The following is a 16981-nucleotide window of genomic DNA, read 5'->3' as shown; positions in this document are numbered from 1 at the left end:
TGTGACAGCTTCGTTCGTTGTTTACCTGCAACGTGTGCGCGTCAAGTTTTACGGATTTGCTCCGGATTCTTGCAACGAAAAAGCAAAGATTTCGTCATGAACCAGCTCGACAAGAAGGAACCGGTGCAGGCGATCCTGATCGCGGACAGCTTCAACGACTGCTTCGTCCCGTTCAGCGATCGGAAGCCGCTGGTGAGTCTGATTTTGCAAGGCACCAAGAATCTGAAAATTTCTGCCGGGGTGGGGAGAGGGTCATCGAGACCATCGTGACGAAGAACTTTAGATACTTGAATAGCACGTCCCCTGGAGTTTATGAATTCCATTTCTCGCAATATGATGACACTTTAAGCTGGGAAATGGAATTCTAACTTCCTTCAACACTTTCCAGTCGCTCCTGCCGCTGGTCAATGTTCCCCTGGTGGACTACGCCCTGGAGTCGTTGAACCGGTCCGGCGTGGAGGAGGTGATCGTGTTCTGTTCGGCCCACGTGGATCAGGTCCGTGGGTATATTCGCTCGCAGCAGCAGAACCCCTCGTGCAGCTGGAACGTCGGCATGACCGTGTCGATCGTGAGCTCCGAGGGTTGTCGCTGCATGGGCGATGCCCTGCGGGACCTGGACGCGAAGGGGCTGGTCCGGGGAAACTTTATCCTGACCGGAGTGGACACGCTGACGAATGCGAATCTGGCCGCGATTCTGGAAGAGCACAAACGGATCGCCAAGACGGACAAGGGAGCGGCCATGACGGTGGTCTACAAGGAGGGCGTTCCGGACCAGCGAACGGGGAATGAGGTGATGATTGCCATGGAGAAAAACACCCGCCGGCTGTTGTTCCATCAGCGACTGAATCCGAAGCATAAAGAGCGCAAGTTTACCTTCCCGATGGAGATCATCTTGGAAAATAAGGAAGTGACCATGTGGCACGGGTTGATTGATCCGCAGATTGCGATCTGCAGCAACACGGCCCTGCCGCTGTTTTCGGACAACTTTGATTTCCTCACGCGGGACGACTTTGTGCGTGGGTTGCTGATCAACGAGGAAATTCTGGCCAGCACAATCTATGTGGCTCCGCTTCCGGCGGAAGAGTACGCCCTGCGGGTCAACAATTGGCACAACTACCAGATCGCTAGCAGGGACGTGACCAATCGGTTCGTGTACCCGCTGGTTCCGGACATGGGCATCTGTGGCAGTGAGCAGCTGTACTCGTTCAGCCGGAACAACATCTACCGCCATCGCAACATCCGTCTGGCCAGGAGGGCAACGCTCGAGTCGGACGTGGTCATCGGTGAAAAGTGCGAAATCGATGAAGACACGGTGGTCGCCCACTCCGTACTCGGAAAGGGCTGCAAGATCGGCAAGAACTGCCAGCTTCGGAACTGCTTCCTGCTGGACGGCGTCCAGGTCGAGGACAACTGCGTGCTGAACCACTGTATCATTGCGGAAAACGTCATTCTTGGCCCCGGATGCAACCTCACCGAAGGTTGCGTCCTCGGACCGGAAGTGGTTCTCCCGAAGGGAATGACCCTCGCCAAAATAACCCTCCAATCAACAAAACCCGACGATGACTGGTCCGACGCGAAGCCAATCGCCGAACACGCGTTCACCGTCCCAGACGAAACGGAAGGCGATGCCGACGAGGAACCGGATTCCGACGCGGAAGACATCCAAGACGTCGCCACCGGTTATCCGATGCGCCTCGGCGAACTACCCCGCACAAGCCCAGAATCCATCTACAGTATGTCCTCAGAAGAGGACGAATCCCGAGCTGCCTCCCCGATCCAAGACGACGCCAACATCTTCCTGTCCGAGGTGCTGGAATCCCTCAAGCGTGGCTTCTCGGAAAAGTCCAACCCGGAATACCTCATCCTGGAGATCAACTCATCCCGCTACGCGTACAACATGGCCCTCTCCGAAGTCAACTTCTTCGTGGTCAAAGCAATTCTCCAGCTGACCCTCGCCCAGGAAGGCGCAGCGACCGCCCTCGTGAGCACCCTCGCCAAACTTCTCGGCTACTTCGGGCCGGTCTTCAAGAACTACATCCGCGGCCAGCCGGCCATGCTGGACTGCCTGAAGGCGCTGGAGGAGGTCGCCGGTGAGGAACCGGCCACGGTCGGGGCGAAGATAGCCGCCGTCGTGCACTTTCTGTACGAGAAGGACTACGTCGCGGAGGAGGCGATTCTGGAGTGGCACGGCGGGATTGAAGAGGAGGACACCCGGAAGGCGCTGGCCAAGCTGGTCGAGTGGTTGAACCAGTCCAGTGAGGAGGAGGAGGAGGAGAGTGATGATGAATAAATGGTTTTAGTTCGCTTGTTCCGAAAAACAAATTTCGCTTTTGACTGTCGAAAGAAAAGGCCATTTCCGGTTTAAGAAGCTTTTATTTGTATATAAGAATAAGTCGAACTAAAGCGAGAAAAAAATAATACAAAAGAAAGTGATTTTAGAAATCACAAAAAAATGCACGCTAATTCCCGGCGGAAGCAACCTTCTTCTTCGGTTGACTCGACGACGACGGTTCCGGCTTGCTTGACGCGGCCGCCGCCGCCGCCGCCGCAAATCCCACCTGGATGTGCTTCATGTGCTGGTGCACGCCCCGCTGGAACGAGGCCATGTTGTCAAAGTCGAGCCGGCCCTTGGTTTCCTCCATGCAGCCGCGCAGAACTTCCAGGCTTTGCTCGGTGTCGGCGGTGCCGAGGTTCGACGCCACGTACATGATCGTGGTGAGATCCTTGATCAGTTTGATCATGCTGTCGTTGGTGAGCTGGCCGTTGTTGTTCTTGTCGAAGGTTTCCTCGGCCTGCTCGCGGCACTGTTCGCGGAGATGGCTGGGGGCGATCATGGCCATCACGGAGGGGTCCTGGGTGAGGTTCCGGGTGCTGGACTGGAGCTGGTTGAGCTGCTCGAGGATGTCCCGGTTGAGCTTCTCCATGGCCACGACGAGGGAAGCGTAGCGCTTTTGGAATTCTTCCGGGAAGGGATCGCCGTACGATTTGTAGATTTCCGCCTCGGAGTTCATGTTCTGGAGGCGGAGCAGCTTCATCTGCTTGGCGGAGAGGGTCTTCTTGGTGCGGACAATCAGCTCGAGCAGCTTCACCGGGAAGCCGCCGATGTTGTCCTTGGGGAAGAGCATCTTGTTGTCGCCGGAGATCTTCGGGTAGCTGTCTCCGCCGAGCAGCGGATCGCCCTTGATTCCGGTGATGGGGTTTTTGACGGCGGGCGAGGCCACGTAGAACGATGCGTTCTGGTACTTTGGCCGGAAGTCCTTGGTGATGGAGTTGAGCGCGATCTTATCCGGAGTGTCGTTGGCGACCACTTCAAAGTCCGGGATCGTGTGAGATCCAAGTCCTGGTCGGTCAAAGCTGACCCGGTACGAGCTTGCGATAACGTCGATGGCCTCGACCGTCCCAGTGAACAGCCCATCCTGGGGAGCTCGTAACCTGGCGGTCACCTTCGTCCCGACGGACAACGGTTGTGGAATCTCCTTCGGCAGATCGCGAACGAACGACACATCGCCGGAACGTTTCGTCTGCAGCAGCCGGATCTTCTGCCGTTTCCGTTCCAACTCGCGCCGTTCCTCGGCGAAAAAGGCCACCGAACAGCGACGCGGCTTCCCCATCGTCTTGCGGATGTGGTTCCACTCGGCCCGCGTCAAATGCCGCGTCTTGAGATCCGGATACATCTCCCTCATACACAGCTGGAAGTCGTTCTCACCCTCAAACAGAGCCCGGTCAATGTTGCTGTAGAACCACTCGTAACTGACAAACTTGTGCGCCTTCGGCAGCTTCAGCAGATTGCGCAACCGCAAACCAATCCGCTGACTAGCCTTCTTGTCCAGCAGCGCAATCGGATTAATGACCCTCCCACTCCCAGCCGGCACCGCCCCCTCCTCCTCGTCCGGATCTTCCTTGCGCTTCTTCAAACTGTCCTTCATCTTAACGTACCGCGATAGCGTCTTCCGCTTCTGCCCCGACCGCGTCAGCGTCTTCCCCGGCGTCACCAGCCCCTTCTGCGGCGAAGCCGGCACCGATCCCCCACCCTTCTTGGGACTCCCCTTCGGCGGAATCCGATCGTTCACCAGCAGCTCGTCGTCGAAAAACAGCTTGTTCTTCTTGCGAATGCGGGCGGGCATGCCACGCGCGTTCAGCACCTGCACCGGTTCCTGGCGCGGGGTGGTCCTCGTGGGGAAGGCCGCCCCCACCGGGTGCAACCCGAGCGCGGCCGGTCCAAACGCCGGCGGCGGCGAACCGTCCTCACCGTCGTCGTCCATCGGTTCATCCTTGATGCGCAACGTTTCGTCCGGTTCCGGGGTCGTCTCGCGGGTTCTCCCGCCACCTTCGTCCTGCTCCTCGAGCGATGACATTCCGGGTTGTTTGCTTCGCGACGGTTGCTCTGCGTGGGACAGAGAAAAATCGTTGACCAACTGAACGTTACTTAAAACCACAAATTTACCTGCAAATCTGCGTTTGTTCCGATTGAAAATGGTATCAAAAGGTAAAGAATCTGCGCTCGAAGTCCACCACCCACAAAAATCTCACTTTGAATCACGAAATCACAGCAAAAATTGAAAATTTTGTAAATTTTCACGATTGAAAACAAACTTGCTTGATGAGCGCAAACTGACAGTGCGATTAAAGGGACGCCAGCCCACCGTCGTCGAAACGTCAAAGCGAACGCTTTGCGCCAGGGGCGCGTTCGCCGATTGATCGAAGCAATCGTCACAACTTGCAGGGTGGCCACTCAAATCGGGAAGTCGGGAAAATCAACAAAAAATCTGGAAATCAAGTTAATTTTTGCAACAAATATTTTCTTTTAAATAAAAAAAGTTCAATGTTTGTCCCGTTGAATATGTGATTTGACGAAGTGATTTTTTTTATTGAAAAATATAAGAATTCAAAATCTAAGGATTTAGGAAATTTAATTGATTCAAGAATTTATTAATTAAAGAATTGGGTACTAAAGCCCTATGTAAATTTTTATGTACAACGGTAAAAACACGCTTAAAAAACATTTCTGATCACTTTTTTTTCATTTTAATGCAATTTTTATTTGACAAGACAACATTTTTTCGATGGATCAACTATGGTCCCCTTGGAACGAGCTGTCAAGTAGGAGCTTTTCTGTCAAGAAGGACCGCGAGGTAAATTTTTCAAAATTGATTTAAAGATCCATTTTAAACTTTTTGTGGTCGTACAAAGTGTCATTGTACTCAGAAAAATAAGCTTTATCGCTGTAAACAATAATATCAGCAATCTAAGCTTCATTTTAGGATCCAATTGAGAAAATTATGAATTGTTCTCAGTTTAAAGGTTCTCCAAATCTGTGAATTGGAAATGTAACATCCTGGAACAGAACTGCTAAATTCTAATAATTGTTGGTGGTGGTGGCTGGTGGTTCTGCAGGAAACCAACACAAATACTATTTTTTAATTGAACTAAATTCTTCAGTTCAATTAAAAAAGAAGAATTAAAAAGATCAAGAATATAACAAGGAATTTATGAATTGGATTTTAAAATTCTTGAATTTTGTTTTTTTCAGTATTTGGTAAACATCTACGTATTAAATTTTAGATGGTTATTTTTTTTCAAATTGGAATTATTGAGTTTTGTTTTTTATTTATTTTTAATGTAAGAATTCTAATGATATGTCCGCATGTGGACCGGAAAGAAAAAGCGTTGTACCAAATCTGGAGACAAATGTTTATTTGCTGCTTGACTGTATGGTTGCCAACGGCTGAGTAGTGAAAAGTACTGCAGAATTCTGCAATTCTGCATAAAATCGGGAGCAGAACGTTCCCGTATTTTTCTGCAGGTAGTTTTCTCTCGCTTCTGCTGGTTAGTTTATTCTGTAAATAACGCTTTCCTTTTCTTGCTCTTTTGTAGAACTGCTGCAGAAGCGAGAGTTTCAGAAAAGTACGGGAATGGACTGCAAATAAGTTACTTTTACTGGCTGCAGAATAGGGTTCTAAAGCCCTATGTAAATTTTTATGTACAACAGTTAAAAACAACACGATTACAAACCGTTTCATTTTCATTTCATTTTATTAGGTTGCTTTAACAATTACTTTGGTGCAGTTCTTATCCTGAGCTGAGATATGAACTACCTTTCAACAGCTGATTTGTTCGAAATGGGGAGAGAGTTTACTGGTACAAAGGAGAACGAATTGGACAAAAATTGCAAAAATCACCTTCGAAATAGCTAATAGATGTGGGATAGCTAGAGGAAAGGAGGCATTACTTATTCTAATATCACAGCTACAAACCGTTTCTAATCACTTTTTGTTTTTCATTTTAATGCAAAAGGCCGCGAAGTTAATTTTTGAAAATTGATTTAGAAATCTATTTTAATCCTTTGTGGTCGTTCAAAGGGTCATTGTACACAGAAAAATAAGCTTTATCGCTGTGAACAATAATATCACAATTTTAAGCTTAACTTTAGGACCCAATTCTGCAGAAGCTGCGGTTATTCTGTGGCTACAGGAATAGACCTAATGTTTGTTTCGAATGGTTTCGCTAGGTTGCTGGGTTGCTAATCCAGGGTGATACAACAATTAGTTTTAGAATTAATTGTTTTAAATTTTGACATTTTAGTTAGTTTTTTATTGTTGTTTTAAGCCTAAATTGTTAACAAAACAAATTTTTTTATGATGAAGAGTCAGCAAAATCCACCTTTTATTCATTATATCTATCATTAGACCTACCCCATGTATCAGAACATCAAATATCGGTTAAATTTGGTATAAAAATAACAGTTTGCCTATAGTGGACCCGGGTCCACAATCAGATTATGGACCCGGGTCCACTATAGGAAAAGGGGGTCCATAACAGGCAAAAAAAACATTTGTTTTCAAATGGCTACTTTTCTGCTCAAAAACAAATAAACTGATGAAACAAATAGTCAAAATTGTTCAAATGACTTCAGTTTTCATTGTTTTGTACATAGGGTTATGAAAAAGTTAAGAAAAAGTAGGGGGTCCACTAATGGTTAAATTACTATAGAATGTTTATTATCGAAAAAAAAAACAAAAAAATGTGTGTTCGGTTTTCTAAATTATGCCCTCCAAACCCCCATAGTCCAGGGGCACGTTCACCGATCGATCCAAGCAATCACGCAACTGGCAACACTGGCCCAAACTGTCATCGCGTTCGCGAACCGCTCAAAAAAAGTGAAAACAAAAACGTGCGCGTCGTTCCGGATTGTGTCTTGTGTCCAGAATCTGTGTTAAAACCCAAGAAAAACGAATCAAACTGGGCAAAATGGCCAAACGCGGTGCTCAGTCCGACCTAAACCACGACAACTGGAACGAGGAGGAGGAAACGGAGGAGGCGGGCCGCTTTGCCCAGGCGTCGGAGGACGAACTGAAAAAACGCGTCATAAAAACGGCCCGTCGGCGCGGCGTCGCCGGCACAGATTCCGCAGGCGGCGGTTCGTCGTCGGTGTTTGGTGCGTTCAAGGGATTCGCCGGGGTGACGTCGACACCGGCGGTGAAGCCGACGGAAGGGGCCAGTCCATTTTCGTTTCTCAGTGGAATCGCGAAACCTACGAATGGGACGGCGGCCACGACGTCCGCGCTAGGGGCCAGCATCTTTGCCACGACCGATCCGAGCAAGAAGGTGTTCTCTGGGTTTGGGAGCCCCCCGAAGGAGGCCGGCGGAGCCGGCAAGGATGCTGGGGACGAGGAGTATGCGGCCAACGTGAAGGCGCTTAATGTCGCGGTGGCTGCGTGGATCTCGGAGAAGGTCAAGGAGAATCCGGTGTGCAAGTTGACGCCGATCTTTAAGGATTACGAAAAGTATCTGGATGAGATCGAGGCCAAGAAGAGTAGCGGCAAGGTGGACACGAAGGAGGCTTCCGCTGCAAAGCCGGCCGCGACGGCCTCAAGTGGATTTACGTTTGGAAGTGTCGCGCCAGCGACGACGACAACCCCGGCCGCGGCACCGAACCCAGCGGCAGCCAAATCGTTCAGCTTCGGATTTGGCGCGACAAGTTCCGCGCCCGGAACGGGCTTCAGCTTTGCCAACGTGGCCAAACCCGCCGAGGACGCCAAGCCGGACGAAAAGGCCACCGCCGATGACGACGAGGATGAACCGCCCAAGGTGGAGTTCACGCCGGTCGAGGAAAAGGACAGCATCTTCTCCAAGCGGTGCAAACTGTTCGTCAAAGCCGACGGCAACTACTCGGACCGTGGCATCGGAACGCTGCACATCAAGAAGGTGGACGGCAAGGTGCAAGTGCTGGTGCGGGCCGACACCAGCCTGGGCCAGATTATGCTCAACATCATCCTGAATGAGGCGGTGCCGGTGCAGCGGATGGGCAAGAATAACGTCATGATGGTGTGCGTTCCGACGCCGGAGACGAAGCCACCGCCGACGTCGGTGCTGCTGCGGGTCAAAACGGGTGAGGAAGCCGACGAGCTGTACGAAACGCTGATCAAGCACAAGCCCAAATAAAGCGGGTTGGGTTTATTGGAAATTGATTAATATTTCACTAAATAGGGAATAAATTACTCAAAATTTAATCTCTTTCTGTTGTCTTTGTAGAAATGTGAGAAATTCCTTTAAAAAAATCAAATTGAATCGAAGTAGCCATGAAAATCTGTTGCAATCTCGAAGCAATCTTCAAACAATACAACTAAGTCAAACTTCTTTGGTTGGAATCGGTTCCGCCGAGGTTTATTTCCAGCTGCTTTCTCTTTCATCTCAAAACCAAAACACTTGTTTTTACCACTTAAAATGAAGGATCTCTCGTTTTATTCCCGCGATTTTTTTTCTTGTTAAACCAAAAAAAGTAGTTAAGCTTAAACTGTCGTTTAGGCCTTGACGGCGTACTTCCGCGTGGGGAACTTGGCCCGCTTGCGCTGCTCCTTCAGGGTGAGCCGGGCGGCGTCCCGCGGGGACAGGGCCTTGCGCATGGCGCGCGTCTTCTTGGGGCGCAGATCCAGCGGCACGTACTTCTTGCCCTTGTACAGCTTGCGCAGGTTCTCCTTCGTCTTGGTGTTCATCACGATGTACACCCGGGCGATGGCCTTGCGGACGACGCGGCTAGAATTGAAAGAAACAGTTTAGCATCCGGATTGTTCCGGACGTCAAAGTGAGAGACTCACATCTTGGACAGCTTGGAGGGAGCTCCACCGGTGACCTTGGCCACGCGCAGGTTGAGCAGCTCAGTCTTGAGCTCCTCGAGCTGCTTGGTCAGCTCCTTCTTGTCCTTGGTCCGCAGTTCCGAGCACTTGACCTTCACCTGGAGAAAAGAAACAAAATCCGGCATCAACAAAACTGCCCTCGGACATAACCTCACATTTTCGCTTGGGAACGTTGTTTAGCTGTCAAAATCGACGAAGGGAAACAATCTTCATTGCCTGCTACTCAAAAACAAAATTTTACACAGCAGGCCAGGGAACCACGTTCCGGCACCAAATCCCAGTCATTTCACCGGAAGTGGCACTCAAACCACGAATGCCATCAACTTCATTCTCTCTCCTTCCAAAATGGAAACAAACACAAAAACACATGAGGCGACTCAATTCAGCGAATTTCCGCATTCCGCGCACGAAATCCACCCAAATCAACGCCCAGTCACTCGCGCCATCGCTTAAACAACGTTTCCACCGAAAATTCACAATTTTTCATAGCGATATTAACCATTTTGATTGCTGTAGGGAATCCACTCGCTTCCACCAAAAAGGACAGCTCGGTTGGAAAAGAGCTAGCCGTCGCGATGAAGTTTGTGACGTCACGTCCCGCCGCAGCTGCTGTCAGATGCAGGCATGCGGTCGCTGAACTGAAATTTTTATGGCATCACGCAGGCAGAGGTTGCGGCGCGAGATTCGAGTGACTTGCTCATTGTTCAATAGAGCTTTATGACGTTTCGCGTACGCACACTAGCGCACGATTTGATTTTGCTGGCCGGACAAAATTTAACCTCACTTTTTTTCGTGTACGTACACGCAATACATGCGCACGTAAATAACTCTATGGGAAATCAACATATAGAGTTATCTAAGTCCGCTCTCACGCACACTAGCACCCCATTTGTTTTGCTGGACGGTACAAAATTTAACCTCAATCTTTTTCGTGTACGTACACGCAATACATACGCACGTAGATAACTCTATTGCACATTATGTTTCAGTTCACTTTTACACACTTTTCCAAGGGGAAAACCACTCTGATCAAAGAGCCCCGGGCACGATTTGGCACCTCTCGGGCACAGTTCGGCACGAGGTTCGGCACCTTTTTGACAGCATATCAAGCAAACTCAAATTAAATATCTTAGTAATCATGTTAAAATTTGTAAACATTGTCAGTTCGGTGAGGAAAACTATAACTTCGGCCAAAAATTTGATTCAAATAGTCAGTTTGCAGTTTTCCCAACAAAAAATGAGAAAATTAACAACCGGATAAATAAAGTTATTTTTTTAAATTCGTGATGACGGTGTCGATAGAGGTGTCGATTCAAAGTGAGTTTACCTCTTAATTTTTAAGAGATTCGTTTTTGACGTGAAATTGATTTACAGCGTCCTCTCATGGAACGGCAGCAACTCTAGTTTGAAGGCAACCCTGCTTAGCGGGCCAGTTATTCGATTCCTCGCGGATGAACAACCCCCACGGTGACGACCAAGGGCAAAAAGAAGGACCTGTTCAAGAAGAACACCTCAAACATTGTCGATCGCAGCGTCGGTCAACACGGCAAGGAGGTTTCATTGTTATCGTGCTGCATAATCCAATGGACAACTCTCAGGATACGGAAAAGAATTAGCTCCACTGATAGCTGACAACGGGAGAAAAGAAAGTTTGCTGACATAAAAATAAATAAAGGAAGTGTCCAACTAAAAATACATTTTTATTCACAATTTTATTTCACTGAGTTTACAAAACAATATATTTATAAAATTTTCATCTTGTTTCGAAGGAAAACATCTTGCATTTCATGATCTTCGAACCCGTTACTCCATCCCTCTTTAAGCCAAAATTCAGAGCGGAAGGGCGTGTTCTCGCATCGAGGCCGCGGTACTTCAGGATGCGGTCCTAGTTTTCGCCGGATAAACGCCTGTAAGACAATATTTTGGCGATTCCAGCGTTTTTTTGTTAATGGAAAAAGTAGACTTGACCGACGTGTTTAAGCCTTGACAGCGCACTTTTACTGTTGGAACTTGGTGCGCTTTTGCTTCTCAGGGCCACGGGGCACGTCTTTTTGTTACGTATATCCAGGGACACGCAGTTCCTGATTCTCCTCTGCCTTTTTCATGGACACCCGGGACATGGCCTTGCGGACAACGCGGATCTTAGACAGCAAGGACCACTCTGTGACCTTAGCCACGCACAACTTTAGCAGCTCAGGTGAGCTCCTTGAGCTACTTGGTCATCTCCTTCTTGTCCTTGTTCCGTAGTTCGCCTTCAGTTGGAATTCACTCTCTACCACCTCGAAAAAGACAGACCAGTTTGAAAATCAAATTTTGTTTCTACAAATGCCAACTGACCGTTCAAAAAAATGTAAACATTTCTAATATAATGGTTGCTTAGCATCACCCACTGATTGTTGATTTTAGCCACAGGGCACCTTCAATCGGGCACCTTCGGGCACGTTGGGCACCTTCAAGGCACAGCCTGCTCAGGGGCACTGTGCAGAGTGGTTTTCCCCTTGCACTTTTCGGTTTGTTTTTTTTTCTCAGTTTTGTCTTTAAGGGTTTGTTTTTACACTCAACCCCCGGTGGTTGGTCACTTTTTCGTTTGACACTTTTTTAGTTTGTACCCCGTTGGTTGTAGGGACCCTAAATAGGGAGACTGGTCGAAGTGAATTTGACGTACCCAAACAGACACGAGTTTGACGTATCCAAACGAGCATTTGCCTTTACGCCCAGCAAAACTTGGCAGTGTTGGCAAGCTCAAAACATACGTTGCCAGATCGATTTAGCAATGTTCGACCAGTCTCCCTATTTAGGGTCTCTAGTTGGTTGGTCAAAGTCAAACTAAAAAGTGACGAACTGTCACTTTTTACACGGCGCTCACGCACACTATCAAAACAAACGTTTGGTAGTGTGTGTGAACTCCGTGTAAAAGGGGTGTCAAACTAAAACGTGACCCCGTTCGTTTGACAACAGTTGGTGTCAAACCACCGGGGTTTGAGTGTACAACAATTTAGAAAAAATCCAGACTTCAAAGATTCGAAAATTATTAAAATTCCATATAAGAAATCCTAAATTTCAATAAATTTCCAAACATTCTAAATTGGGTCCTAAAATGAAGCTTAGATTGCTGATATTATTGTTCACAGCGATAAAGCTTATTTTTCTGAGTACAATGACCCTTTGTACGACCATAAAGAGCTTAAAATGGATTTTTAAATCAATTTTGAAAAATTAACCTCGCGGTCCTTCTTGACAGAAAAGGTCCTACTTGACAGCTCGTTTCAAGGAGACCATAGTTGATCCATCGAAAAAATGTTGTCTTGTCAAAAAAAAATTTGCATTAAAATGAAAAAAAAAGTGATCAGAAATGGTTTTTAATCTTGTTTTTTCAAGGTTTTTTACCGTTGTACATAAAAATTGGCATAGGGCTTTAGTACCCAATTCTCTATACACTCAAACCCCGAAGGTTTGCCACCAACTGTTGTCAAACGAACGGGGTCACGCTTTAGTTTGACAGCCCTTTTACACGGAGTTCACACACACTACCAAACGTTTGTTTTGATAGTGTGCGTGAGCGCCGTGTAAAAAGTGACAGTTCGTCACTTTTTAGTTTGACTTTGACCAACCAACTGGGTACAAACTAAAAAAGTGTCAAACGAAAAAGTGACCAACCACCGGGGGTTGAGTGTATTCAAACATTAAATTTGAAAAATTTTAATTGAAAACATTATAAATGTATAAAAAATCTAAATCTAAATTTCATGGATTGGAGTTCTAAAAATCCAAAAGCTTCAATTTCCGGAAATTAAAACAGTTGGAAAAATAATGAAATTTAATTTAAAATTCAAGAAGTAACGATTAAAAGTTCAAAAATTTAAATTTGAGGCATTCCAAAATTCTAACACTTTGCATTTGGAAATTTAAAATTTTCTTTCAAAAATTGCAAAAATTTCTGCAAATTGTCGACTTAGCACATTACAAACAAACACTTCGCAATTCCTAACTAACATTCCCAAAATTCAATGTTGAAAATTCAAGAATTCACAAAATTTAAATGAAAAAACTAAAAGTTAACAATTAACAGTTCCAAAATTAAAATTCGAAAATAATTTAATTAATTTAATTATTTAATTATTTATAAATATTTCCAAATTTCCTAACACCTTGAAAATTTTGAAAAAAAAAACTTACTAAAAATTACAACAAGAAATCCAAAACATTCCAAAATCTCCTAAATTCTGAAAACTCCAGAAATTTTAAAAATTGCAAGAAATCCGGAAAATAAAAAAATGCCACATCTTCTCTCAAATTTCTTTGCGGTCGTACAAAGGGTCGTTGTACAAAGAAAAATAAGCTTTATTGTTGTGAACCATAATATCACAAATTTATGCTTAGATTGCTGACGAGATTGCTGATATTTTTGTTTACAGCAATAAAGCTTATTTTTCTGAGTACAATGACCCTTTGTACGACCACAAAGAGTTTAAAATGGAAAAATTAACTTCGCGGTCCTTCTTGACAGAAAAGCTCCTACTTGACAGCTCGTTCCAAGGGGACCATAGTTGATCCATCAAAAAAATGTTGTCTTGTAAAAAAAAAAATGCGTTAAAATGAAACAAAGTGATCAGAAATGGTTTTTAATCGTGTTTTTTACCGTTGTACATAATAATTGACATAGGACTTTAGTACCCAATTTTAGGACTTTATAAATATTTCCCATTTTTTTGACACTCTGAAAATTCTGAAAAATGCGAAAAATTGTTAAAAATCTACTAAAAATTGCAAAAAAAAAGTCCAAAAATTCCATCATTTCTTAACAAGTTTACAAATTAAAAAAAAAATTCAAAAAAAAAATGGCAAATATGTAGATCGAATATTTTCCTAATTTCCAACAATTTTAAACAATTCCAAAACTTCTAAAATAGCAAAAACAAAACAAAAAAAAAGAAAATTTCAAAATTGAAAAATTCTTGCAAAAAGTGCAACATCTTCCGACATTCCAAAAAATGCAAAAAAGGTGCAGGTGGTTATGTTACACATGACCATTATGACAAAGAACTTTACACAAAGCTCTCGATTTTTTCTCTCTTTTTCTGGTGATAATTTTATCATATATGTGCTCCTGAGTCAATTAGAGATAGAAATATGAAAGTTGAAAATGTTTATTTCACAACTAGTTTTACCTTTTTAAAAAAAAAAAATCTTGGAATCACATTTATTAAGAATCGGGTTCGTTGCCAAGGATAGTAAATGTCACCAGAAAAAAAGCAATTTCCTATTTTTTTATTTTCCTTTTCTTCACATAAAAGTAAAACCTAGAGTAAAACTCTGCGTTTTTTTTTAGGAAAGCCTACTGTTAATTTTGAGTTTAGTTTTCCTTGTAACTGTGAAGATTCCTGTACTCATGCTTGGGAATCTTATTTGTCTAATGCGAGGTTTTTACACTTATTTTAAGCAAAATGTTTGGAGAGACAATTGTTTTTTTTTTTTACAATTTTGCAATAACTCAAAATTTCTTGGATTATTTTTTTGCAATTTCAATATATTCTTCACGGTTTCAAAATGCAAAAAAAGTTCTTAAAATTTGGATTTTATTCGATATTAAAGTTTTCCGAAAACTGAAAATCAAGCTTTATCTATAGCAGGTTATTTCTCCATACGCACAAAAAAAAATCAAGGGAAATTACTTAATGAATTTAGTTAAACAATTCAAAATATTTACAACAAAAAAAAACATTGCCAAATTTTAGTTGTCATAACTCTTAGCTGGCCATTAGGCTCTATTTTTATGTTATTTTTCATTAACTTTACCTCTGGTTTGATAAACAATAATTAATAGAGATCATTTGATTTATAAAAAAAATATTATGAAGATCTGTGTCAAAGGCATCCAATATTCATTGAGATTTTGAATGTCTTAAACAGCTTTTCCATACTCAAATATATTGAAATAGTGGAAAGAACCTCTAATTAAAAGTAAGTAACTGAAGCAGAATTTAGTGCATTCAATTGTAAATTTGTAAAAAACCGCAGAGAACATTGAGACTGGCGATCAAAATAAACGATTGCATGCAATCACGATAATGTAACACAGGCATTTTCCACATTGAATGTTATATTTATTTCCTCCACATCAACAAAACAACTCTACTTCTTATAACCCTTTCTGTGGTTATCATACTCGTAGTTTTTCATCCACTGCTTCAAGTTGGACTTGCCCCGGAGCACGGCCGACCGCGAATCGACGTCGCGCATTACGAACGGCGAATACCCGGCCGTGTAATCGTCCCCGAGGGCGTTCGTCTTGGCGCGCGCCTTGGCCGATATTCTCTGCTGGGGCAGCGGCTGATCCTCGAAGAGCAGCGGATTCGTGGAGTGTTTGCCGCCGTCGAACTTGGACACGGGACGATTCTTGTGCCGCGCCGTCAGCGGCCGCCGGGTGTTGATGTGAATCACCTGCCGGCCATTCTCGTCCAACGAAACGGCCACCTTCTTGAGCGTCTTGTTGCCACACTTGGGACAGAAGACCTTGGAGGAATCGGAGGTCGTTTTGAAGCATGCGTAACAGCGGAGAATGTAGGTTCGGGCGTGCTTGATGACCCGCCCATCCAACGCGGCAATGTGCAGGCCGATCTGTTTGAGTACGTTTTGCATGGCGAAATCTGTGGTCATGCAAGCAACGGGCGACGGATTGTCCTCAAGCAGATCGGTGCCAAAGTCGCGCTTGACCTCCTTGATGTTGGACGGAGTGATCCAACCATCGTCGTCGTCATCTTCTCCGTCATCCTCTCCCTCCTCAACATCTTCATCGTCCTCAGACTCTTCCTCTTCTCCAGCTGATTCGCCATCCTCCTGAACCTGCTTCAGTATCGTCTCCTGCAACTCCTCCGCCTCCTTCGAACTCAACTCGGCAAACTTCCGCTCCAAATCTTCCTCGCCGTCCACAACCTCAACCTCGACCTGCTCCGATCCCGTCTCGGTCACCGTCCGCGACCGATTCCCGCCATCGTAGAACCCCTGCACCTTCCCCGACCCGGCAATCTCGGGCGGGCGCTGCCCCGAAGCAATCGTCACCGCCGCCACCGGCTCCTCCCGCAGGTGGCCCGTTCCGACGTGTTCGCTCTCGAGCTGGTACGTCAGCGCAATCACCCGCAGATCGACCAGCGAAAGCGTCGCGAAATCGCCCGTCTTTTTCGCCACCCCCGTCACCTTGGCCAGCACGACCGGGTCCGGTTCGCGCACGTTCAACGCGTACGGCAGCACAACGAGGCGTTTCATCTGGCGGTCGTTTTTGATTTCGTCCAGCACGCCCTGGACCGTGTAGCAAGTGTCGGCAAAGTCCTACGAAAGACCAAAAAAAAAAAATTGTCAACAAACTATATTTTCGCCACCTTGTGGATTCGCCTCACCTGAAGCTGGACATTTTTGATGAACGCGGACGTGTCCACGACGAGGTGGGCAAACTTGGACATCTTTTGCGGAGCTGTGGTGCAGGTAAATTTGCGATTTTTAGCAGCAAAACATTGCCAACACGTGAAAATGGTGCACTCGGTCACTAAAGAAAGGAAAACAAAGCGTTGTTTTGACAGATCGAGTGACAGCGCTTTTGGGTTGCTACAATTTTTATGGCACACTTTTCGGACAACCGGAAATGGATTGAGAAGTTTCTTTTCGCGAACGGGGAAGTATTGTAATCGCCATTGCAAGTTTCTCAGAAGAAAATTCGAAAAGCTTACAACATTTCTTGCAGGTTTTGAGTGATAAACACATTCATATCTATCATATTTATTTTTTTAATAGGTCCTATTAACATTTTAACCGGTTATTTTCTGCAACTTTTTCTTAAATTTGTTTACAAAATT

The 16981-nt window shown here is 45.4% G+C and overlaps 5 protein-coding genes across 5 annotated transcripts; 2 read left to right on the top strand and 3 right to left on the bottom strand.

Moving 5' to 3' along the window:
• Nucleotides 1-3: 3 nt before the first annotated feature.
• On the top strand, nucleotides 4-2322 carry LOC120424305 (translation initiation factor eIF-2B subunit epsilon). The gene is made up of 2 exons (XM_039588390.1): nucleotides 4-192; nucleotides 389-2322. The coding sequence occupies exons 1-2, from the start codon at nucleotides 97-99 to the stop codon at nucleotides 2288-2290; spliced, it is 1998 nt and encodes a 665-aa protein (XP_039444324.1). The 5' UTR covers nucleotides 4-96; the 3' UTR covers nucleotides 2291-2322.
• A 31-nt stretch (nucleotides 2323-2353) lies between these two features.
• Nucleotides 2354-4645, bottom strand: LOC120424306 (protein lin-9 homolog). Its single transcript, XM_039588391.2, has 2 exons — nucleotides 4445-4645; nucleotides 2354-4384 (listed from the first exon to the last, which is right to left on the bottom strand). The coding sequence occupies exon 2, from the start codon at nucleotides 4353-4355 to the stop codon at nucleotides 2460-2462; it is 1896 nt and encodes a 631-aa protein (XP_039444325.1). The 5' UTR covers nucleotides 4356-4384; nucleotides 4445-4645; the 3' UTR covers nucleotides 2354-2459.
• A 2472-nt stretch (nucleotides 4646-7117) lies between these two features.
• On the top strand, nucleotides 7118-8510 carry LOC120424307 (nuclear pore complex protein Nup50-like). Its single transcript, XM_039588392.2, has one exon. It carries the CDS (start codon nucleotides 7249-7251, stop codon nucleotides 8440-8442), a length of 1194 nt encoding a protein of 397 aa, XP_039444326.1. The 5' UTR covers nucleotides 7118-7248; the 3' UTR covers nucleotides 8443-8510.
• A 196-nt stretch (nucleotides 8511-8706) lies between these two features.
• Nucleotides 8707-9780, bottom strand: LOC120424308 (60S ribosomal protein L35). The gene is made up of 3 exons (XM_039588393.2): nucleotides 9634-9780; nucleotides 9096-9232; nucleotides 8707-9033 (listed from the first exon to the last, which is right to left on the bottom strand). Exons 1-3 carry the CDS (start codon nucleotides 9634-9636, stop codon nucleotides 8802-8804), a joined length of 372 nt encoding a protein of 123 aa, XP_039444327.1. The 5' UTR covers nucleotides 9637-9780; the 3' UTR covers nucleotides 8707-8801.
• Nucleotides 9781-15216: 5436 nt separating this feature from the next.
• LOC120424299 (RNA-binding protein NOB1) lies at nucleotides 15217-16691 on the bottom strand. Its single transcript, XM_039588384.2, has 2 exons — nucleotides 16529-16691; nucleotides 15217-16460 (listed from the first exon to the last, which is right to left on the bottom strand). Exons 1-2 carry the CDS (start codon nucleotides 16589-16591, stop codon nucleotides 15267-15269), a joined length of 1257 nt encoding a protein of 418 aa, XP_039444318.1. The 5' UTR covers nucleotides 16592-16691; the 3' UTR covers nucleotides 15217-15266.
• Nucleotides 16692-16981: the final 290 nt, after the last annotated feature.

Source organism: Culex pipiens, chromosome 1 (assembly GCF_016801865.2).
Source record: "Culex pipiens pallens isolate TS chromosome 1, TS_CPP_V2, whole genome shotgun sequence".
NCBI lineage: Eukaryota > Metazoa > Arthropoda > Insecta > Diptera > Culicidae > Culex > Culex pipiens.
Note: the sequence above shows the minus strand (reverse complement) of the source record. Positions and strands in the feature narration are given on the sequence as shown.

What these genes read in the sequence shown, in the direction of transcription:
- LOC120424307 (XM_039588392.2), top strand. Translation starts at nt 7,249, where the DNA reads ATGGCCAAACGCGGTGCTCAGTCCGACCTAAACCACGACAACTGGAAC.
- LOC120424299 (XM_039588384.2), bottom strand. Translation starts at nt 16,591, where the DNA reads ATGTCCAAGTTTGCCCACCTCGTCGTGGACACGTCCGCGTTCATCAAA. An exon ending in TCAAAAATGTCCAGCTTCAG is followed by an intron (nt 16,461 to 16,528) that starts GTGAGGCGAATC and finishes GGTCTTTCGTAG; the next exon opens with GACTTTGCCGACACTTGCTA.
- LOC120424306 (XM_039588391.2), bottom strand. Translation starts at nt 4,355, where the DNA reads ATGTCATCGCTCGAGGAGCAGGACGAAGGTGGCGGGAGAACCCGCGAG.
- LOC120424305 (XM_039588390.1), top strand. Translation starts at nt 97, where the DNA reads ATGAACCAGCTCGACAAGAAGGAACCGGTGCAGGCGATCCTGATCGCG. An exon ending in TCAGCGATCGGAAGCCGCTG is followed by an intron (nt 193 to 388) that starts GTGAGTCTGATT and finishes AACACTTTCCAG; the next exon opens with TCGCTCCTGCCGCTGGTCAA.
- LOC120424308 (XM_039588393.2), bottom strand. An exon ending in CCCTCCAAGCTGTCCAAGAT is followed by an intron (nt 9,034 to 9,095) that starts GTGAGTCTCTCA and finishes TTTCAATTCTAG; the next exon opens with CCGCGTCGTCCGCAAGGCCA.